This window comes from Anopheles merus, chromosome 2R (genome assembly GCF_017562075.2).
Source record: "Anopheles merus strain MAF chromosome 2R, AmerM5.1, whole genome shotgun sequence".
NCBI lineage: Eukaryota > Metazoa > Arthropoda > Insecta > Diptera > Culicidae > Anopheles > Anopheles merus.
The window spans coordinates 52,200,724-52,224,704 of NC_054082.1; the positions used below are offsets into that span (position 1 = coordinate 52,200,724).

General features: G+C 44.6%; 1 protein-coding gene across 17 annotated transcripts in view; it reads left to right on the plus strand.

The window, feature by feature from the left end:
* LOC121589001 (protein groucho-like) overlaps positions 1 to 23,981 on the plus strand; it is a 193,981-nt gene that overhangs the window by 12,232 nt on the left and 157,768 nt on the right. For 14 of the 17 annotated variants that reach the window (XM_041907508.1, XM_041907517.1, XM_041907526.1 and 11 more), the window contains exon 2: positions 367 to 2,478. In XM_041907508.1, coding sequence (XP_041763442.1) covers positions 2,443 to 2,478 — 36 coding nt within the window. In that variant the 5' untranslated portion in view covers positions 367 to 2,442. The remainder of the gene's footprint in view (positions 1 to 366; positions 2,479 to 23,981) is intronic. The other 3 variants (XM_041907510.1, XM_041907511.1, XM_041907514.1) reach the window with 1 other exon arrangement.

A 23,981-nucleotide genomic window follows, 5' to 3' on the forward strand; every position in this document is an offset into this window, starting at 1 on the left:
TGTGTGTGTGTGTGTGTGTGTGTGTGTGTGTGTGTGTGTGTGTGTTGGGATTTATTTTGTTTCAAACGATTTCTTTTTGTTCGCCCCATTCATGCCGGTGGGGGGATGGAGTGGAGGGGCAGGCGTGTTTTATTTCACAGTTGAAAATTTGATTTTCCCATGGTGTCGATTGGGGCACGCGTGACGGTAGTTAGTACTTATTGGAGTGGACGGTGTTGTGGTGGAGAAGTGTGAAAGTGTTTGTTCTATATGTTATTTTACTGTACATAATTAAATGGATTGTTTAATAAATGTGACGCTTTATTGTATTTCACTTAACAAACTACGCCGCCACTAATTCTTATGCGTCTTGTTTTCTATTTTTAGGGGGAAAACTTTATTAAGCAAACTCACTAAACAGGAGAACGAGCAGCCGATGAAGTAAACGATCAAGCTGAATACACAAAAAACGTTCTCGAACGCTCCGGTTGCAACAACTGCGGCACAGTCCAATGTAACGGCATAGACAGAAAGAGAACGAGAGAAGACTGTCCGTGGCTAAAACTAAAGATACAAACTGAACGCGGGGAAAGTAGCTGAGCGATAGGAAAGTCGTCTCTCTATGGTTGCGTGCCGTAGGAAAGCGATTGAGGTGGAAATTTGAACAGTGAAGAAGGTTCATCATTAAGTGTACGCGAGCGACCGATTGACCGGACAAACTCTGTCGGTGAACACCGCGGGTGTACGTTTCGCTGTGCCGCCGCCCCCCAATCTGTCCGTGCAAGGAGTTGAACACTCTCCCTCCCAGAGCGGAGATTTCCAATCGCTCCGATACATAGCGGAAGGAGCTGGTTTCGGAAAAAAAAACAAATCGGTGAAGGAAGGAAGTGAAATAATTTCGTTATTAGCAGCAGCAACACACAGCCGCGGCGCGAGCGGCTTGCGTTTTCATGTCTGTGTTCGTTTGTAAGTGGTGAAAAGCAGTGGGAAAAAACGGTGGAAAAAAAGGAAAAATTTAATCAAAAAATCGGAGCAAATTTTTTGTTCTTTTGCTCTCTACCGTTTGTTGATTGATAAATTGATTGATCGTTAGTGGTTAAGTGTTGGATAGGCGCCGCCAATCCGAGTGCGTGTGTGTGTTGAGTTTTTTTTATGTGTGTGCAAGCGGCGCACGATAAGATGAAGAAAAGCTTTAAAAAAGGCCAGCCAAGAGTGGAAAAGGCGTAGCTGGGTGTAATTATTTGGGAGTAGTTCCCCTGCTCCAAACCCCATCTCGACGTTACTACTTCGGTGCATTTGTGGAGAAAGAAACCAACACAAAAAAGCAAAAGAAGAAGATAGAGAGGGAGAGATTGAGAGGGAAGTAAAGAAAAGAAAAAAGCCCCCGCTTGAGCAGGCGTTACGAATCAATCGAGAAGCGATCGCGCGTCAGCGTTGGATAATATATAATGCTTGTGGTGCACATCAAAATGAAGATGATGATGATGCTGCTTCTGCTGCTGAAGGAGAGTGGGCCGTAACGATCGCGCGGCTGTGGATGATCGACACAACCCCTTATCGTACCGCCCCCCAGCCATCCCACACAACGCACCGCGGGAAAATATATTGTTTGTTCGATAATGAAATCCAATTAATTGTAATTAATCTCCCAAAAACACCCCGAAAAAACGCGCCCAGATAGAAAGAGGAGAGAGATAGAGAGATAGAGAGAGAGCGACGGTGGTGAAGTGAATGATTACACTATTTGGCCGCGCAGCGCGCATCTTGATTGATAATCGTGTGTGCCCGAGAGGGGGAAGCGAGAGCGAAAGAGCGAGATATAAAGCGTGAATTAAAAGTATTACACATACGCGAAGGTGAAAATTGAAACAAAATAAGTGATTTCCGGTGTGCGTTTCAAATTGCGGCGCATCTTTTTTTTTTTCGACGAACGCGCGGTACTAACGGGTGTTGTGTTGAATTGTTTTCTTTTATATTGTGTGTGTGTGTGTTTTTTTCTTCGGTTCTTCAACAGTGTGGCCAGTGCAATAGCGCGCAGTCAGTGTCCGATTGTGTGTATTTATGTTCTAGAAAAGGCAAAAAAAGAAAGGCAAAGGCAGCAGCAAAGTGTGATTTGATGAAAATCGAGAAAATTACCATAGTGTATCAACACCGGGCTGCTGCTTGTGTGTGTGTGTGTGTGTGTGCGTTTGAGTGTAAGTGTGTGTAAGTGTGTGAAGATTACCACCGATCCATCCACTGATTGCGAATAATTGAGCTCAAAAGTTGTAGGCCGAGGAGGTATCGGGGCGATCGAATTGATGTGAATAATAGGCGCAGTGATTGAAATAGATTTGCTTGGAAGCCGGCCAGAACAACAAACAGATTGTGGAGTGGTGGAGTGCCCACAGATTCCGAACCGTAGCTAACGGGCGAACACGAATACACTCTACACCAGCATCATCATCATCATCATCAATCACCATGTATCCAGCACCGACACGGCATCCATCGGCATCGGTAAGAAAAGAAAAGGAGCATTATGATTCTTAATATTAATTTAATTTTTCTCATCTTATCGCGTTCCTGGGGACTGGGGGCCAAAGGGGAAATAAAGCACACACACACACACACACACGCGCGCGGGAACATTATTACTATTATTACCCTTTACCGCCGTGCTGTTTTTGCAATCAAGTTTAAGTAACTCATCCATGGAAGTAAAAAAAAATAATAAATTTCCACTTTCATGTCACCGACCCACACACACACAGAGACCGGAAGGACTGTAACGGGGAAGGGAGCCAACAACATTTGGAGCATAGCAAAAATTAATAAAATTCCAGTGCCTATGCCCCACATGCAAACGATAAGAATGCTCTAGAGAGTGGGCACTGTCGTAATGAACAAAACGCAATCCATTAGCGGTGGGCATGTTTAGAGATGGAAAATAATTTAGTTTTGTTTAGCACGATTAGCTTTGCTGATTGGCAGGGCAGCTGTTTTTGCTGTTGTTTGCTCTCTGTGTGGTGGAGCAAATAGAGTCAGCGGTTCCATTTAGCTGACCAGAGAAATCAGTACTGTTTCCTGCATCTATCAGCATTGTGGCATTAATTAGCGGGAGGTAGCCGTATGTGCAGAAGCGAAACTCCACAATTTTGTTTTCCTCAGAATCTAACCGGCCACTGCCGGGGCATCTCAACCGTGAACCCCGGTCCCATTAGTGTATGGTTATCACCTTTCATCCACTTTCGGTCACCCGGGTGTGCGCACTCGCCTTTTTTACCGGTGGCCAAATTATAATGCTACAACCCTCCGGCTTTGTTGGCTGTGCGATGAGCGCCGCCAGCCGTTTCGCTATGCTGAGCACGAAGGTATGCCGAAAAAGGACGGTGGCAGCAGCGGCCCCGTGGTAGGTATTACCAATGCTCTCGTTTCAGTAGCTTTTCAAGCGGGGGGAAGCAGCAAATGTGTGCGGCGGTGGTGTGTGCGATCAACAGATAAATCGTTTTGCTAATGCGGCCATTTCTCACGGAAGAAAATCCACTGACAAAGCAGGAGGAGAGTAAGACATTCCATTTGTATGCTGGGTGGTGTAGTGCGCGGTGGCGAAGATGATGGAGCACACGATAACGAGGAGAGGTTTAGATGCTGTTTGTACCTTGATTTACTTCATTCTAAATTCCACGGAGCGGTGTGGCGATCGCGTGCTGTTGATAAACGGAAAGCCAACTGGGTAGAAAAGCAATATTGAAAGTCACGTACGCGTAGTAGACACATTTCGTCCGGTCCGGTGATTGGGTCGGAAGTGGAATCTTTTTAGTGAATTAAAGGGTTTGCGTAGTAATGAAGATTGCCTTCTTTTGTGTGTCTTTGTGTTAGAAGCTTTTTTAAGATTTAGAAAAGAAGAGCTGGTGAATATTGTTTGGTGGTAGATTTATAAATTATTTTTTTATTTGCTAAAACAATGGTTTTATAAATATGACCGTGTTGGACCATTTTCCTCTGATAAATAAATAAAATAAATAACACTACCCTCCTCTCATATTCATGAAAATTCAATTCGAATTAATGTAATGCTGTCTAATACAAATCGTACCTCAACGCGGTACCTCTTCTATGCGGATTTCTAAATTTGACAGTTCTTAAAGCAAATTGTACTGATTTGACAAAATCAATTGTAAAATGCCAAATAAATTCCTTTTCGATTGGATTTTTGAAACCATTTCAAGTGGTTAAAACTGTGAAATTCAGTCTGAATCATATCAAATTATTAATTAGGTGGCTAAAACGATAATTGAATAAACAAAATGTTCGTCGCCCTATTTGTGCGAGGATAGTAGGAGCCTCAATATGACCGTTCAGAATGCGCCTTTTGAAATTAATGCGAGCTTGAGTACGCCTCTCTGCAGGAGATCCTAGCCCTAACACATTGCAGCTTAAAATCTAACCAACTTTGACTGGATCAACGCTCCAAGGCTGTTTGTGGATGAGTTGTGCATGGGAAATAAATGCTTTTAAATCCTTATAATCTAATGATAGTTGTATTGTATTGTTTTAAACAAATGTTCGAATCCATAATTAATACAATAAATATGTAAACATATGAAGTAGATTTTGTATTGAGCTAAGCTTAAAAAATCTTAAAAAGCAATATTAACATAGCTTTCACTAAAAAGTATTAGTCTGCTAGAATAAATTTAGCTTTACTGGTTTGGAGCTATTTTAAAGTACAAATCCAATTCAGTTGTACGTTAATTCAGTGCAAGGCTGTCGATATCCAACATTTTGAAGTAAAAGGATGTAAAAATAAAGAACCATGGAGTCAAAGGTCGTTTCGTATTAAACATATAAGCGTAAGCGTTATATATCAACTTGAGTGGACGCAGTTTTAGGTCGTTCTTTCATTACCAAGACTGTGGTATACCACGGAATTGTATGACATAACGATATGTTATCACCATGTTGTTTTTGTTATAACGTCGCACTAGATCACTTGATCACGTTTTATGAAAGAGTTTCGTGAATGTCGGGTCAGTCCAGGCTTTGTCAGGCCAGTTTGAATGTAATCTGTCCATTGATTGCTTCAAACTTGTTTTTATTCGGTTCCTACTGCGAACCAGTCTGGATGAACATTATTCCACTTGATCGTCATTCCCTCTCCGTCTCTAGATAGCACAACACTTTAAGCTTCATTTCCGATCCGTAAATTCTCATTTCAACATTATCAATTGTTTGTCGACTGTAGGGGGCATTGATCGATCATGCGAGATGTTGTTGATGTGTTATTTTGTTGTCTGAAATATTTGCTTATGGTATTGAGTTTCCTTGAGAAATCAAGTATCGGCCCCCCGATGTAATGACCGATCCGACCGACACAACGCCACAGGCTGTCAAGCCGTTTTAGTAGCTTGTGCCACGCACTTGACAATCTGCTGTTCGTCACTTTGCTGTTTAGTTACGATAGCATAAAATCAATAGACAACGTGACACAACTCTCCATCTCTACACTCCCCCCCTACCCCCTTCACAAGTTCTATCGAACGTGTTGTCGTACCCCGATCGTTCGCCGATAATGCAAATGGAGGGCCCAGCACGACACAAAGACAACCAGAATAAAAAAATAAAAACTCCAACTCTGCCCACATTGCTTACATTTTATGTCATATCAGTCATTATCAGCCATCGGCACAGCCATCCAGCCCCAAAAAGACCCTCACACAACCGGCCCAAAACAGGGGTGCAGCAGCCAGCACGAGTTCCCGACAACCCGGTTCCTCGTTTTGTGTGTACAATGTGTGTGTGTGTGCTGTGAAAAAAAAACTGTTCAACGCACAAAAACGGGGGCAAACAGGGGTGCCTCTGTGTTGTCATTCGATACATGTGACGCCATGCGAGAGTTGTTTCTGCACACCTCCGCCCTCTCTCGCTCAACCAACCCCCCTTTTTGCGGGTGTCGTGTCGTGTGGGGGGTTTTCATCTTTTTTTTATTGCTTCGTTTTTTATCTTCACCCCTCCAGCACCCATCCCCCCCCCCCCCCCGTACCCAGCCATTAGTGGTTCCGTTCGAATGCGCTGTCATCGATCGCTCCGTTTGAATTCGGTTTGCGTTGTTTCACTCCCCACTCCCAATTCACCTCCCCCCACTACCCCGTGATGGGTGGAGGTGGGTCGTGTTGACAAGCGTGTCATACAAAAGGTAGGGTGGAAAGTGGTAGTCAATGGCACTCACCTCTCTCCCTCTCCCCCTTCTTCCATCGTTCGTGTTACACCCATGTTCGTTCGTTCGGTGCCGGGCAAGTCCACATTAACTGTGTGCGTGTGTGTGTGTGTGTTAAGTGGCGGGCGCACCTTGTGACAAAACCCACCACCGTCCCCGCGTCTGCCCCGGGCGTTATTTACAGCGGGGATTTAATTTACCTTATCAGTCCAGCAACATCTTAATTGCTTATGCTAGATAGCGAAAATGGACAATGATTTCAACCGTTCTTCATGTGGGGGGCACCACTCACTCTCGGTGTGGTGGCAACGGCGCTTGTCTCCCCACCAACAGCACCACCGGCCGCCATTTGCCAGTGGCGTTGCAGCGGGATAGAGAACAATGTTTAATTAATTTGCTGCTGCCAAACGCGCCGCATCGGCCGTTTCTTTCCGTTTCTCGCCATTTGGTCCGGCGGGGGTAGATGACGAGAGGGGGAAACCACTTCATTTGCGCCCGCCCGCTCGCACTCGTATGTCTCACTTTGATTGGTCGCGCTCGCCGGGCACGATCGGAATGATTGGCGTGTTCGTATCGCTGCTGAGTGAGCGATAAATGGGTTTGATTGGTTCGCGAGTCGCCCGCCTTGCCGCGAACCGGCCCCACGAGGGGTTGGGGAGGGTGATATGTTCGATTTGGAATGTCATCAATCAACCGCGGCGGACGGATTCGCGCGCCCCCTGCCCTCCTGCCGCGCTCCCGGCTCTCACCATACCACAAGTCATCAACCTTCCTAAAGTGGGTACGACTCTATAGGCGGTGGGAAAGTCTGGCGTAACCATCTGGTAATCATAATACCGCACTATCACACCACCCCGCAGTCTTCTTCAGCCCCACTGCTTCCCTTCCACCGTGCACACTTCGGAACTTGAGACTCACCGGTGAGAAAAGAAGGCAAACCTTTGCAAGTTCCGCTCCGTCTATCATCTTCAACGGTTGGCAATTCAACGCTCTGGAACCCAGCTCCCCCCCCCCTCTTCCCCCGCACCCGAGGTTGTGTCGCGCCAAAAAGGGGGTGGGCAAACAGTGGGGTGGTGTAGGTTGTTCAATTGTGTTCCGCTTCGGCGTTGTAATTAAATCACTTTAGGACACTGGTTGGTACAAAATCGCAACACGATCTTTTGTCATGTATACGTGCATTGTGTGTGTGTGAGTGTGTGCACCGCTCCAGATTGAGACGATGGCGATAAGATGAAGCGAAAATGACAACGACCCAACCCCTAAGAAAGTGAGGTGCATGAGCAATGATAAAGTGTTCGACAGTATTCCCCCCCCCCTCACCCCCTCTCTTCCACCCTTCCAACTCGCTTTCACAGGGCAACGGGCAATAATGAGGCACAAATGGCGAATAGCGTTTCGGTGGTGCTGCTGGAGTGTGGGACGCGTGAGAATAAGATAGAAATCATCGATGCATGGAATGTGTGTGTGCGATTGTGAGGCGAAGAAGAGTGTAAGTTTGCATAGGTTGGGGGGTGGGGAAAATGAAGCTATCAAGCGCGCGATCAAGTGCACTTTCCATCGGCATTTGTTGTTGTGTGCATGGAATGGCTTTTCGTAATTACTTTGCACCAACTGTCCGCGCCGTGTTTGTTTACATCTGCACACGCAAGCAAAAATAGAGCAATCGTTCGTGTGTGCATATCTTGGATGTTTGACAGTTAAACGACTATAACAAAACTGTTCGCTTTTCGTGGCTGATAGTAATGTTTGTATGTGAAAAATAGGATGATTTGTTCAATATTTTACTTAAGCCGTTATTATTTTTGTTCTTTCTTGTTAAAGGTTTTCTTTCCTAGTTTCACTAACACTACGTTTACGGGTGTATATGTATACCTATCTCTACGGGCAACCGTCAATTTGACGGGCGAATAAAAATACGTATTTAGATTCGTTAGAATCATGGAAAAAGCCTTTTTTTTAAATTATAAATCGTTTAACATGTTTTGGTTTCCATAAAAAGTTGTCTGAAAAATGCTAATTTATTAATTAATTAATTTTTTATAATAAGCGTTATTGTTTCACCGAGCACATGAACCGATGTTTGACCGATGTTCGCGGGAGTTTAGAAAAACACGAGGAATGAGTTGATCAGCAATGTCGATTGAGGTCACTTTATTGAAATCATTTATCAAAATTTTTTTATGGTTATAAGAGATTCATAGATCTCTTTTATTCCTACATTTACTTTTGTTGAAAAATGTTGCAACTTAACTAAATAAACTAAATGTAATCAACCCATCCGTCAATTTGACAGGTTCCGTAGAGATAGGTATATCACATATGTATCTGAAAATTAATGAAACTTAAGAAAATAATACCTGTGCCACAAACTCATAGTATGTTAGGATGAATTTACGAAAAGTAAAAAACGAGATTAAACAAAATGTATTTTTCGTATTTCACTTCAAAGTTTAAATTCCGTCAAATTGACTAGTTGTAATTAGTAGAAAGTTGCTGACTTCTTGTTCAATTGTTTGTACGTCATATGGGTTTAATCATCAGATCGTATCTAATTTATGATGAACTTGAGCTAACTTAAAACAAAAGGAAAATAACTTCATTTAAAGCACTCAAAAGATAGTTAGTATACAAAGAAAGAAAGAACTACACTGAGTTAAGAAAAAAAAAGATAAACAAGATAAAAGAACAAATAAAAAAAATATTTACACATAGAAGATGAAAACGAAAGAAAAAAGGAATAAAATTGCCGTTTATTGGTTGTAAATAGCGCAAATATAATAGTTTCCTTGTCGATCTTATCTTTTTCATAATGCTTTATAATCCCTTTTTAGCTTCAATGCCGATCATGAATTACGATATTACTCTATTTAACATGAAATTTAAAAATCTGTAATCAAATCTGTCAATTTTAACAACAAAAAGTAAAAAAGACATGTTCCGCTCACTGATGATTCTACATTTCTCACTCTCATACCTTCACCCGCTCTCCTCCAGAAATGTGGAATTAATTTTCTTCATTTATTTTCTTCGGTATCTCATTACTTACGGTCGGTGGTTGTGCCGCAAATCGGGAGGACATTCCAGCGCGTACCTGAGTCCGCCTTCCACCTCGGTTTGCGGTTCGCAATTTACGCAACAAACTCACTCTGCTCTGCTGCTGCTGCTGCTCCGGTGGTCTGCGCCCGCGTGCGCACTTTGTCCCTGCACCTTGCACTTGCCGGCAGACGATGACGACTGCTGCCGCCGCGTAACGTCGTAATGCACCGAAATGAATCGACCAGCTTCCGTACACTCATTAGTGTTGTGCATTAGCGGGGCTGTGGGCTGTGGACGACCAAGTGTGCGCCGGCGTTCGCGGGGCGCATAAAGGCTTTTCTCAATCTCCTCCATCATTAATGTCCGGAGCCGACGGGATTCGTCTCCGTGCGGTGGCGCCCTTGCAGCGAGATACCCATTATCATCTGCCGGTGGTGGACGATGGAGTGGCTGGACTTGGGTGTGCACGGGTAGTACCGCGCGTCGACCAAAGCCGACAGGATGCACTGGAGCTACATAATTGCGCCACAGTAATGTGCGCCCGGGTCCACAAATTGGGAATGGAAATGGGTTGCGCTAATTTCAGTCGCTCGCCAATCTCGCTTTTTCGCTCGTTTTTACAAAGCGCCGCGCAGTGGTTGGGTGTGCAAACGATTCTCGGCCAGAATGTGTGGCTGGTGGTGACGACGATGTCGGGCGGTATTTGTGCTACTACGCCTCTCGGTGCAGGCTGTCGGCTCTGGCGTTACCAGTGCCATCAATAATATTGAAGGTAATTTGGTCGATTCGCGAGCAATGATTCCTGCGCCTAACGATCGGTCTGTAGCTACGATAAAATGGTGTGGTGGGATGTGAAGTAGTGCCGGAACTAGGATAATTATCTCGTCCTCGAGATCGCGCGCGCTCGAAGAACGTCAAAGCAAACACACATACTGGCCGCGCACTGCTCTCCACACGTCCCTCGGCTTTGGATGGGGGTTGTGGTCGGCTTAATGTTCGGCGCTCGGGCAGAAGGGCGGTACTGGCACCAATTATCACTAACCCTTGGGGGTGTACGCTGGTGCGTGGGGTGATTAAATAATTATTGCAGCGAAATTATCACCGATGGGTTGCAAAAGCAAAACAAGCTGCACCATCTTAGCCCCTGATGTAAGGAAAATACGATACGATAAGTCGTTAATGTTGTTTTGATGAGCTTTTAAGGGCCGATTAAGAGTGTTTGAAATTTGGGTTTTATATTTCGCCTGTAAATAGTTGGAAATCACGAAAACAACACTCAAAGCTTGCGTGCCTGAAACCTTCAAGGGTTAATCTTCCTCCCCGGTTGGCTGAGGAGCTGTGGATGTGGCGAGCGACACGGACCCGTTGCGCTGCCGTTTGTCGCGTCCAATGCTGTGTGTGTGAGTGTGTGTACGCTGTTGATGGCGCGGCGGTCGGTCGTTGCTTATGCGTTGATTTGGTGCTCGCTTAATGAGACTTAATTTACCCTCCAATCACAGTGATCAACTTGGTCAGCGAACCAGCGACCGGTGCCGCGTAATCGCTGTTTGAACGCGAAGCTGTCGAACCTTTAGCGGCCTCAGTGTGTGTGTGTGTGTCGGTTACTGAATGGTACGATTGGTTTTCTACGCATCTACTGTGGACTGCATATGATGGCGACTGCACCGAACAACCGTTCGCAAGGTGCTGATGTGTTATTTTAGTTTCATATATTTTTTAATGCATCCGTCTTTTGCCACCGGGACCGGGGGAGGGTCTTTGCTGTGCCGGGAAGGGAACGGCCCGGTGCGAAAGGGAATATCTCTCTAATGTACGGATGCGGGAATGGTTGGCGAATAATTACAACAAATCAGCGGATTTAATCGGATCTAACCGTACTGGCGATGGAAAACAGCGTCACCCCAGATTCGTGTCATCATCATCATCATCGTCGTCGTCGGTGTGTTTTTGCATCGAGTTTCCCCAGGACAGAACGACGCATACGGCGACCGCAGAGTCGGAACGCCCCCGGTGTGTTGGTTTCGGCGTCATTTGGAGTAATTTTCTGTGAGTGTGGTTTCACCGTTGCACACCGATGCATCTCGCTCTGCTAGTGATTATGTTAATTTAACAGAGCATTTTCTTCAGCCACCCCGCGTCCCCCTCTTCCAGCCACACGACACCAGGGGAGCACTCATTGCTGTGTTATGTGGAGACCGAGCTGAGTTGAAGTGGTCGGTCGTGTGCTGTGCGCGTTGGCGTTAGCTAGAGAGAGTGTACGAGAAGCTGCAATCTAGCGGCGGTAGATGTACACACACACACACGCCAGTGAGGTCAAATGGTTTCGCTCCGGTCCGGGTCTCGGCGGACGCGCAACTACGGACGATGACGACGACGGTGGGCCGCCATTGATGAAGCTCCAGTGCTTGTGATGAAGCGGGAGAATAATTGCGATGGTTTGTAATTAAAAATAAATTTTGCAGCTCCCTCTCGGAGCTTCCCAAACCATGGCGCAATGACGATGAAGCCGTGAGGAAGAACATTTATGTGTGATGTAAAAAAAACAAACAGATAACCTCGAATCATGAACACGAGCCCCGGGGGTAAGAGAATCGGTACGGATACGATTATTTCAAATGATAAATTGGATTTTTATGTTGATTGCACTTCTCGTACCGTCGATGGGTGGCCGCCAGAATGGAAGGCCCACACGACACGAGACACACACGGATATTCGACTTAGATCGAGCTGAAAAGTGTGTTTCCCGGATTCTCTTTTGGCAGCATAATTCGTAAAGCGTGCATCGTAAGCGTTGGCTGCATTTGTTTAATATATGACGTTTAGCCCGGCAAATCCATGTTAAACGAACGTCTGGCGAACAGGCAGGGGTTGTCACATAAGAAAAGGGCCAAATTGATGACAACACAAGAAACGTGCAGACAAATTGTTTTATATTGATTATTATTTATACCATACATCATTAGAAAACGTAACACTTTTATGAGCGGTCCTAAAAACAAAAGATGCAAAATATTTTAAACATTTTTGCTTGCAAATAATTAGCCATTAGTTGAATGATTGAATATATTCTCATAATTATTAGTTCTGAGCTATTTTTAAACTCGTATTTTTAACTCGTTTTATTTAGGGAAGATGGAAATGATTTTTTTAAGATCTCGAGAAGTCGTAATACTATTATGTTCATTTTAATTAGATATTATTGTGAAAAATCGTTACCACATCGCATCACGGTCTTTTATGGCTATCCAAACAAAGCTCATAGACTCATTCCTATCAAACAGGAAAAACAAGGTCCACATTTCTAATACAACATCACAGAAATTCGCTCATGAGGCCAAAGTATCTCCACGCAGCATACTTTCGCCCTACTGGTTAATTTTTTCATTGCGAATATTCCAATAGTTTAAAATGTTACCCAATACCTATACGCCGATGACTTTGCTGTAACCTTAATTGTCAAACATTCCAAAGCAATTGCTTCTTCTCTTAACAAAGCCTTTAGCCTTATACAGCAAGTACTGTCGAATTTGGTAGTTAAAAATAAACGAGCCGGAAGCAATATTAGTTTTAGTCAACGAAAAATTCCAAACAGTAACTTTGATGATAGTTGGAGTATCAGTGTATTTTCGTGACAAAGTTATCATATCAGGGAGTAATTCTAAACGAATGATCATTATTCAAGCATCATACCCAAAACGTTAACTGGACCTCAGAAAATAAAATATTACTCGTTCTTGCAGGATATGTAATTTACATAAGAAAAACAAACTGTTAATATTAATATTACTTTATTAGACCAACGCTAACCTATCCCTGAGCTGTATGTAATAAGATTAACAAAACAATTAGATCAGTATCAGGAAATTTAAATAGCAACGGATAAAACATTAATAAGAAGAGTTATCCCAGCGGACCCACCGTAAAATTGCACACTGCATACAAAATTCTTCCGATAAATCCAATAAATTCCTCTACTAATAGTACTTATTTATTTAATTCCATTTGATGTTGAGTATGACGAGTATTATTACATTTTTTTATGCATATTAGATTAACACATAAGCTGCTCATCAAACCCATGACAGTTAATCAATGAGCTGTATGAACAAAACAGTCAGCCAGTCATATTGTTCACTGGTATTGACATTAAACATAAAAGCAATAACTACCTTGCCAAATATCGTTTGTCATTTTGTCATATGGAGTGAAGTATATTCCGTATATAAATATTCAAAACTCATACACTGCAATAACTAAATCCCTTTAATTAGCTATCATTTTGAAGAAGTGCATCTCGCTTGTATTGAGTCACAATTTGCCGTGCCCTGACGTACAGCGATGGTCCGCGGCGGAGCAACGTTGAGCAGTCTCTGTCTCGGCATGTGTGTGTTGGCATGTTTACTTATCATCACACATAATTTAACTTCACCCGTTTATCTGGCGGACATTAAAATATCAGTATAAAAGATGGATAAAAGACACACAGACTCGTCGTGTCTGTCTGTGCGTAATCCTACGCATCCTCTTATATACCCAGAGAACGAGCGCTTAAGACACCAAAATCACCGTATTTAGAATGCAAAAAGGAAAGCACAATGAAAAAAAGGAACAGATTCCAAGACAAAAACTATTGCCGGTGTTAAAATCGTGCCATAAGCCCCGCGTGTTGCTCCTCTTCCACTACATTTGCCAATTGAGTGCGACAACGTTCGTTCGTACCTCGCAAGATTTAACATCGTGTAAACATTGTCACTAGAATCAACAGTCAAGCCCTTTCTTCCGCGTGTTTTGCTCACCCACGTGCAGAGCACCGTGGGGCGGTGTTTTCAGACACACTGCTGCTGCTGCTGCTGCTGTCGCTGCCGCCTCCTTACATTCTGCCAATCTTTGTCCGACTGGTGGTTGTGGTGGTGGTGGTGGTGGTGGTGGTGGTACCAAGGGAGGAAGATATCCTGCGCATTTGTGTGTGCTGCTCGGTGCGTTACTTTCGGTGCTCCGGGGTGCAAATAATAGCAACAATAAAGAGGAGGGTGTCAATATTTACCCATCCGGTTCTCGCTTCGGCCTCTGACGCGTGAAGATCAGTCCCGCGTCGAGGTGCGGCTGTTATTATTGTGGGGTGGGGTACACGCAAAAGTTTGCGCCGTTGTGAACGGTGTCGTCCGAGAAGTGTTGCGGGGGATGATGGTGGGTGGTGAGGTTTGTTTAAAAATGTTTGAATTTTTCGCTCTTGTATGAGCGGTTGTGTGTGTCTGTTTATGTGCCGAAAATACGTTCATTTGTCTTTTGCGGTAAGCTTAGTCGGTCGGTTGTGGGGTGGGCGGGTTGGTAAATGGAGTGAGTGCGTGAGGGCGCCGACTTTGCTCAGCCTAAACCCGCCCCGTCGAACCATCACCCCCGGGGGAGAGAGGTGAAAACAAATAAAAGGAAAAGATTCAAACTATTTTCGACCACAGCGTGTCGGTGTGGCTGTCGGCGTTGCCCTCAATTCGTAAATTATTCACCACACCCTGGCCAGATTGTTAAAAATTGTTTAATTGGCAGAAATACGGCCACGGGGTGGTGGTGTTGGGCGGTTGCTTGCCGCCGTACTCGTCGCTGGCAGGGAAAAAGGGGTAATTTAGTGTGCTTCACGGTTCAACCTCTCGCGACTGGGGAGGACGAACGAAGCAAAGGCGCAATGAGAGGGGGAGCATTAAATAAACATCAGTTTGAAGCCAAAATGCCGTCCGTTCATCTTTCGGACAGCCGTCCGTATCTTTTTTCTTTCGTCCAGCAACCCCGGTGCGGAGGGGAGAACATCTGACGCGAGACTTGAAGTTAAAATTTGAAGAAATACGGTTCGTAAAAGGGCCGACGAGTGGGCCATTTCAGCTCGATTGAATGGATGACGCATGGCGAGCAGAGCACCCCTTTTATGGTTCATCGGTGGTAGTGTCATTTGGATGGGTGGGTGCATGCGTGATGCATGCACTTTCGCACTTGATCAGCACGCCAGTTGGTCAGTGGCGGCAACCGTGTGTGTGTGTGTGTCTTAAATGCGCATCGTGTTAAACCAACAACACCGCCACCCTTCGCGCGGTGCGCAAATGGTTGATTCAAGAGGCCGTAGGGAGCGTGTGTTTATTCACACAGAACAGAGAAAGACGAGGCAGGCGGCTTTGCTTACGGCGGGAGGTATAAAATAAAACCAAATAGACTGCGATTGCCGTACCGTCGCCCGACCCATCCGGCCTCGTGTGTGTGTCAAGCTTTTCTTGTCGCGGCGATGGGGCGCGAGGTCATTCGCAATGATGATACATTACTTAACCTCGTAACTGCTCTAATCCCGCTCACCGGCGCAGCAGTTCCGTTGGCATCATATCACCGCTCGCGTCTGTGGCCGCCGCGCCGTCACACATGGCCCACTTGTGTGGCGGACGATTCTAGGTGCTCTCTCGCCATTACCGGCTCACTGTTTGCTCGGGTGATTGTAGTGCGGCTTGAGCCGGCTCGGGGACGACTCTTGGAGGAGCAGAGCGATGCGAGGGGGCAGTGTGTTTGGCGTGCGTGTGTTTAATAAGTGGCTTGAAGAGTGAGTGATAACAGTGTGTTGCTGCTGCGTACCATCGTTTTATGGGGCAAATTTTTGTCAGCATTTTATTGCAATCCGTGTATTGCCTGCACAGAAGGGGTCGCATTTGTGTTTGTGTTTATTTTTCTTTTTTTATTTTTAATGAGGTTGTGGAATGTGTAACGGTGCGTTCGATGTTGAGCAGCACACAATTACTGACACAAATAAATTGTTTTAGTGTAGAAGTACATTTTAGCATTATGTTATTCATTGTTATTATTGATTGCTTTTGTTGTAGTGCTCTTATTTACTATCTTAAATGCGTACGTCTGGTCAAGAAAAGAACATGGTTTATGTTTTGTATGTTTCTTACACTGTTTTCCAAGTCAGTTTCCAACTGTAGTAATAGTATTATTTAACACTAACCAGATGTTTTTCAACAGCTGACATATATTTCTGTCAGTTTTGTTATGTTTAAACCACTCGAGGACGTGAAATAAGGCTGTTGACATTGAAAACTGACCCGGAAAACAGGGCATTTCTTAAAGTAAAACATTGCATTGGGTTCTTAAATCTCCGTTGCCTTTAAATGTAAGTCATGCTTCTTTTTTAGAAAGTGATACTCTTTTTTAGAATGTGAACGTATTTTTTATTATGATGATTGTTGGTTCTTATATAACGATTAAAAAACTCTTGTTATATAACGTACCGTATTGCTTTAAATTTTACTTTAAACATTTCAAAACACCATAACATTACAACGATATTTTGATTGATATTCCGGAAAGTGTAGAACTCGTGTTTCAAATTTAGGACGTTTTGATTCAAATTCCACAATTTACTTTGGATTCTCGGAGTTAAAAAAAAGATAAAAAATGTTGCTTCGAATTTCCGGACAGAATTAAATACGCGATTTAATGAAATTCAGAGCACAATATGATAAAACAGTGTTGTTTTGACGTTGATAACTACTTTCAAAATGGATTCCGATGCATTTCAATTTCAAAACTGCTAAGATCGCATCTGGTAGGGAACTGACCGACAGAAAATATTTATTTACTGTGGCATCAGGGCCTACTAGCAGTTACATTTTTAATTGGTTCATGGCATGGCATCATGGCAATCATATAAAATTAAAAAGTGGTATGGCCAGGGACTAAATTTGAATAAATTCAATAAAAACATGCCTAAAGTCCGGAATTTGAAGCTGTCCGTAATTTGATTGTAAGTTTATTGCACGATAACGGTGTAAGTTGACGCAAATCAGATCATATTTTAATTTTTTTTTCTTCTTCTACCCAACTAAAAATTCTCACATATAGATTTTTGACTCACATATTTTATATTTTAAGCCAGAAAGCTTCAGCTTTTCAGTGGAAAAAATATTCATCGTCCGGGTTGTATCCCTTTGACAGTTACGTCCCGCCATATTAGGCGACGAATCAGCTGAATTAATTTTTTTCCATTTGAGGTCCATATGAGGATTGAACTCATGACTGGCATGTAATTAAGTAGTACGATTTGACGACTGTACCACGGGACAGCCCATATTGATATTGCTGATATTGTTATTACATTCGGTTGGCTTCAATCAAAAATTTTCTGTGATTATATTTTTAATCTGTTATATTAAATGTAATACACATAAAGGTAAACAGTATTAAACTATTACTGCACTGTTGATCAAAGTATTTCGAATTGAAATTTATTTTAGTCTGTTATGGTAACTTATAATTGTAGATTTTTATTTAGTTATCATTGTCATGACACAATTCCCACAATACCTTGCAGTATTATTGTTCACTTAGCATTGCAATACTGGTTTGTAGAACGTAACGACCGGAATGAAGCAATGGAATTGGAGGCCGCATCCACTTGAGGCCGAGTAATTGTGACACCTATTATTTATCATCGCTAATCTCCACCAACTCCACACGATCCACTACGATCGATTGGCTCAACCGCACCACAGACAGCGTTCTATAAAAAAAAGCTCAACATGATTGTCCACTTGAGTGGAAAAGCACTCGTCCAGAGGCGTAACGAAAGAAACCGGCGGCGGTACTGCGTTGTAGTAGCTGCGATTGTGTTGTGTGCGCCTGAACCGAGATCTTCCCCACCCTTCACCCACAGGGGCCAACGGGGAGGAACTGAACTGAAAGATACCAAACACACATTTACCAGGCCGCCGGAATCGAACCAGTGCGATTGAAGGAGTTTTGCAAGTGGCAGACCAAAGCAACCCATTTGGGTTGTGGTGGAGAGGAGTGCTTGAACAGAGGAAAACGGGTGTGGGGATATTGAGCAGTGTTTATTTATGCTTGCTTCTTGATGATGATGGTTGTTGTCGAAGTGTAAAAACAATTGATTGAGTGGTTTTTGAAGGAGTGGGGCTTCCGGCGTTCCGGAGATCAAGGAGCGGCAGTTGAATCACTTGCCCCACAGTGGTTTAAGGTGTTGTGTATCAATGAGGGGAAATCGAAAAACATCTTTAGATTGTGTCTCTTTGTGTACACACCACGGCGCCGTCCTGCGTTCGAGACCCAAATCAATCCCACCAGGGCACTAATTGCGTGAAATGTGCAGCCATCAATCTATTGAAATTGTACAACGGAATCGTCTCTGCATCCCCGGGAGCGGAGAGGGAGGAGAGTACGGTAGAGGGCTGTCGAAAGGTGCGAAGGTACGGCCCATGACTGATGTGACAAATTTCACTCACAATATTTTATTTTTTGCTCGCTCGCACAAGAGCGTGTCGCTAATACCGGTTGGCAGCTGACGGGGTGGTGTCGAGGAGGTTGATCGCTGTCTGTGGGGATGGAAATAAATGGGATGCGATCACCATCACCGCAGTCTTCACCGCAGCAGGAGTGGTGGTGGTGGTGGGTTTGGCCGCACAGAAGCCGGCCCGGGCACGATCTCCTCGCTCTCTCTCTCTGTCTCTCTCTCGTTCGCACGTCAGTGTCGCCACCGGCGTCAGTTGGGTTGAGTTTGGTGCTTATTTCCTCGTCTCCGTCTGTGAACAGCGAAGCTCAAATCATATTCACGCCTCACTCATGCATGCTGTTGTGGCGTTCTGTCGGACAGGCGTCAGACCGGGTGTTGGGGTAGGAGTGGTGGTTGTGTGTAGATCGACGATCCTCGTGTCGTGTGTTAGAAGAGTGGGCAGGGAAGGGAAGCAGTCGGTTTGTCGGTTGATTTATGGATACGCCTTTCATTCGTTTCACCTTTTCCGCCCTCCACCGTGCGCGCGTTAAGTCGGGTGCTGGGTTCGCGCTTTGCCGGTCATTTATTTGCGCTTTGCGCCGCGCGCACGCTTGCCTTAACAACTTCACTAAACCCTGGCCCCCGGGTAGCGTTAGAGAGGCATGATGATGAAGAGGAGATTTTCCGCGAATTGCTACTCACCGTGTGTGTGTGTGTAAGCGCCCTCCACCGGTGTGCCCTCGTTCCTCTGCTCGCCCGGCTGTCGGTGTCGGTTGCGAGTTTGTTGAACAAATACATTTATATAAATCATTCGCTGGTATTCTAATCATCGCTGCCATCAGCAACGATCGCCCCCCCCCCCCACCTTCTCGAGGGAATGATGTCTCTGTGGGCGAGCAGTAGATAATAAAGAGAAGCAAAAGATGGGGATGAAAAAAAAAAAACACATCCCGGCAAAACACAGATAAACCCTTAAGAAAGAGCTTGTCAGATGAATGAACATTCCAAGATCCTCCTTCCTTTACCCTTCCGTTTTACCCTCTGCGATACATTGGTCGGCAGAGGAATTGACATTTCGTGGGCCTTGGGATGGCCAAAGTGTAAGTAAAACGTGCTGACGATGGTTAGCGTTTTCGTTTCGGTTTTGCTCTTCCTTCCTCTCCCAGGCTGCTGCTGCTGCGCCTCCCTGTAGTGTGGTGTTGTGTTTGAGTGCCGGTGTTTCCGTCCGGATGATCTTCGTCATGGTTGGCCGAGCGTGCTCGTGAAGAGGAGAAAGAGAGGGGAAGAGGTTCCGAACAGGGCGGGAAGGGGTACCACCGAACGTGAGGAGATTTATGAGCTGCCTTCGAGAAATCTAACCCCTTCCCCCTTCAATTCCTAATGGAGTCCGAAACGGTGGAATGTTGTTATGCAGCTGGTAAGACACGAACCCTCCCCGAGCGGGTAGGGGCATGATGATGCAGGACGAGAGAGGGTTTGACTCGTTTGCGTTTGAACGGAGTTGAGTTTATTATGAAACATATCAATTGGTTGGTGTGTGGTGCGTTAGCGCAAGCAGACAAATGACACACTGTGGTGGATATGTTTTGCATATCTTCGTGTGGTATTTCAAGCACTGATGCTGGTGTGTGATTGAGTTGCTAATACAGGGTTTTCCAGGAGTTCTCATAGCTGCGGGACACTTTATTGACTCTTTGTTACGTGAAATGAACTTAATGTAATGGGAATTGGACTCTACCGCACCCTTGTCGGACAAATCTAATAGGAAATCCAAGGAGCCTGTCCAACAAGGGTGCCATAGAGTCCAATTTCCAACATATGAAGTTCACTTCCCATAGGAAAGAGTCAAAGAAGTGTCTCACAACTATGATAACCCCTGGAAAACCCTGTAATGTAGTGCCCACGGTAAGCATCAGTACTATAAAACTTTGACACTTTAAGAAATAGTATCAAAATGTTCTGGTGGACTTTTGATGTTTGTGGCTACACTGCTTGCCGTTCAGAAAAGACAGCAAAAAAAAAACAAAGGAAATATTCATAATTGTGGTTAACCGGCTTGCCACATTCCTCTAACCAGTGATGGCTCAACTTGTGCGATCATCTTGATGTTCGTCGATTGTCCTGGTCGGTGTTTACTCTTTCCTTTGCTTGTTTTATTTTTTCTACCCCCTCCCTCTATGCCTAAGCTGTGGTTTGGTGAAACGCAATGCACTGTGAAATGTATTCCACGCCGCTTTGCAGCAACGTTGCGTTTTGGCACGGCATGCACCCATCATCGGTAGCCACCAAGGGGAAGTGGTTGATGGTGAAGATCATGAGAGATACGTTCATCAGTCACTCTTTCGAATGAAGCGCTGCTGCGGCTTGTGCAGCGGTCGCTCGCACTCTAACTCTCTCTCTCTCTCTCTCTCTCTCTCTCTCTCTCTCTCTCTCTCTCTCTCTCTCTCTCTCTCTCTCTCTCTCTCTCTCTCTCTCTCGTCATCGTCAATTTGACGCCATTTGCTACCGTCTGGTTCGCGCAAAAGGAAACGTACACAAACCGCCACCGACCACAAGGGGATGGGAAGAGAAACGTTGCGAAGAACCCTCGGGGCCGAAAACTGTTAAACCCGTCATCGATCGGGGGGTCAGCCAGTAGCACAGCGGACCATCCATATTCCCTGCGGCAACGGAAGAGGGTTTGCGTTTGGAAAATGATCAAAACGCGCCTGTGAAAGATCGTCCAACCGTGAGACATGGTAGGCAGGGAATGGAGAGAGGAGCGCGTGCAGCTGTGATGATGGAGATCGGGGTTTCATGTCAGCGAGTCAAACTAGCGGCAAAAAATAACTAACGATGACACCACTTTGGCACTTTGGCTTTGCCCGCCGGTCGGGTGGACCGTTTTTCGAAGGCGAACGTAAATGGGATTAGGACGAACGCGAATGCGCGCCACCACCAAACTGTTCTTTACAAATGTTGGAATGAGTAAAAAAAGGGAAGGTAACAACTGCCGCAAAACATGTTGCAATCCATCCCCGTTTGCCATTTGGTTTGGTGTGTGGTGTCGGTCGGAGAATAAAAGCAGAGAGACTGGCTTGACTGACGCAAAGGAAGGATGGCGTCGAACAAAAGGCGCTTTACTTGGCCCGAGCAGGGGCAAGAACCGACGGTGGTTAGCGTGTGTGTAAGTTGTCTCTCTTTCATCAAATAATTACGGTCCTAGACGTGGGGTCGGTGCAGCAGCCGGAGAGAAACGCCAAACCTTTGCCATCCATAAATATCATTAAAATGTACAAATATTTACCGTGGGCTTTTTAATCGTCTTTGTCGTTTGCTGTGTTCCTCTCCTTTGCATCATCATGTGCATGTGTGCGGATTTTTTGTTTATTTGTGTGTTTGCTTCGGCACTCTTTTTCGGCTGACGGCTCAATACGCGTGTGTGCGATCCGTGGGATGGTAACGCTGACGCGCAACGAAGGCAACGAACGCACTTTTCGGTCGAGAAGTCGCCACAAAAACCATAATTAAAGAAACAGTGTGCGTGGATGTGTGTTTGTGTTGAGGGGGAGGGTGAGCAATAATGGGAAGATGAGTGTATAAATAAACATCTTGAACAAATGTGAAAGATTCGTCGATTCCCACATTCGAGCGACAATGGTTTTTGGTGGGGTTTGGGAGGGCAGCTTTGTGTTGCTTTCTTTATTGCGATCGTTACACGGTGACACATTTTTTAATTGCCTTTGGTGGTGGTTTGATAATTGGATTTAAAAGCGATACGGTGGACGATTTATTAGGTGCAGAAGCTTTTCACGGTTTAATTGGGCATTAGAAGGTGGCTTAGGGCTGAGCCGCGTTAGGTCGTTACTTTGTTGTGTTGTGTTGTGAGAGAACAAATTAAAAAAAAAAAAACCCATAATTGGACTGCACCCAGGGCTACAAAAATAGTAGCTTTTTTGTCTACAATTAATTGACTTTTTTTTACTTACCAAAACTATAAAACCACTTGTCTTGGAGCTTAGATCACAAACACAGAAGGGCAATATTAAACCATTAAATCGGAATGGTGCGTCTTCAGAATGTTTTTATCACTTCGTATAATGATTTGTCGGCATTTTGACGTGCGCTTCCAACTGGTCCACATAATCCCACAACTCCATTACACAAAACGGAAATAAACCGTGTGGCGCGGTGGCTGCCTTGTGGCTACAGTCAGCGCAAAATGGGCCGGAAAATGTACTGGGAGAAAGATGAATGGGTTATTTCAACATCTTTTCTCATTCGCACTCACTCGCACACTCGCTCGCTCACTCATTGGGGATCAACGTCAACGAGCTGATGACGTTTCCGATCGAGACCATCGAGCGTGTGTTTTGATGAGATGAGCCAAACGGAGGGGTTTTTCTTGCGTGTGGGATGGCCCTATCTTCTCCCCTCACCCAAAAAAACGAAAAAAAAAAACGACAGTAAACGGTGACCGCGTTTTGATTCCCGGATCGCATTACCACGCCGAACACGAGGGGGGTTGTTGATTCCGGTGGCGGCGAGGTTTGTTTGGTTAGTGAGTGATGGGAGTTTTTCTTTCCCCCTGCACACACACACACACGCCATTCAGCCGTTTTGGAGGATTCTCTTTGAAATTTGCCGCGCTAGTGTGCGCTTGGCTTGAATCACGATCATCTTCACAAACACACAAACATACACACACGCACATTCACAAACAGCGCAAGGTTCATCACACGACGGCTGGAAATCGTTCGGAAAGGGAATTTATATTATTTTACTGGATCGATAAAAAAACATACGCAATTTTACGACAACGCGTTCGGACGGGGGGTTAATGTTCAGGTCTCCCGGAGTCTTCCTTGTTGGATGGATTGGTTTTGGTGAACTCCTACCGCTTCATGTTAGTCATGGTTTTGTTGCGTCCAAACGCACGCAGTGTGTTCTTCACAGTTTATGGATTTGTTTTGTTTTGTTTGGAGAAGCGACGAGTCGACGGGTGGTGTGTCGGATGCAATGAAGCTTGTGTGTGGATGCAGAAATAGCAGCATGATCCAATAGAGATGGGAAGAAAAATAATCAATGCTCCGCGCCATGCTCTCGTCTCAAATGGTCGGGACGTGTTGAAAGGTGCGAGATGGATGGGCACTTTTCATGTGTGTATGTAGAAACAGTTGGAAGGCTTAACTTTCGCTTTCATGCCAGTTAATCCAGTTATTAAATCTTAGAAATGGTCATACAATCGCTTATTCGCTTATTGCAATGTGTGTTTCGATATAAAAGATTTTTGGAGGTTTTAAAATTTTCCTTTCGAGATTATGATTAATTTCACGCCAATAAGCCATGAGGAAAACTAAAATTTGCTTTCAAAAATGAACGAAAAATCATAGCACAAATTATCTTAAAAATAGCATGAAATTCTCTTTCTTTCCCACTATCTTTTATTCTTTGCTTTTTTACTTTCTAGTTCATTATATTTTGTGTGTGATTCAAGTAGCACTTAAAGCTATACAATTCTATTGCAT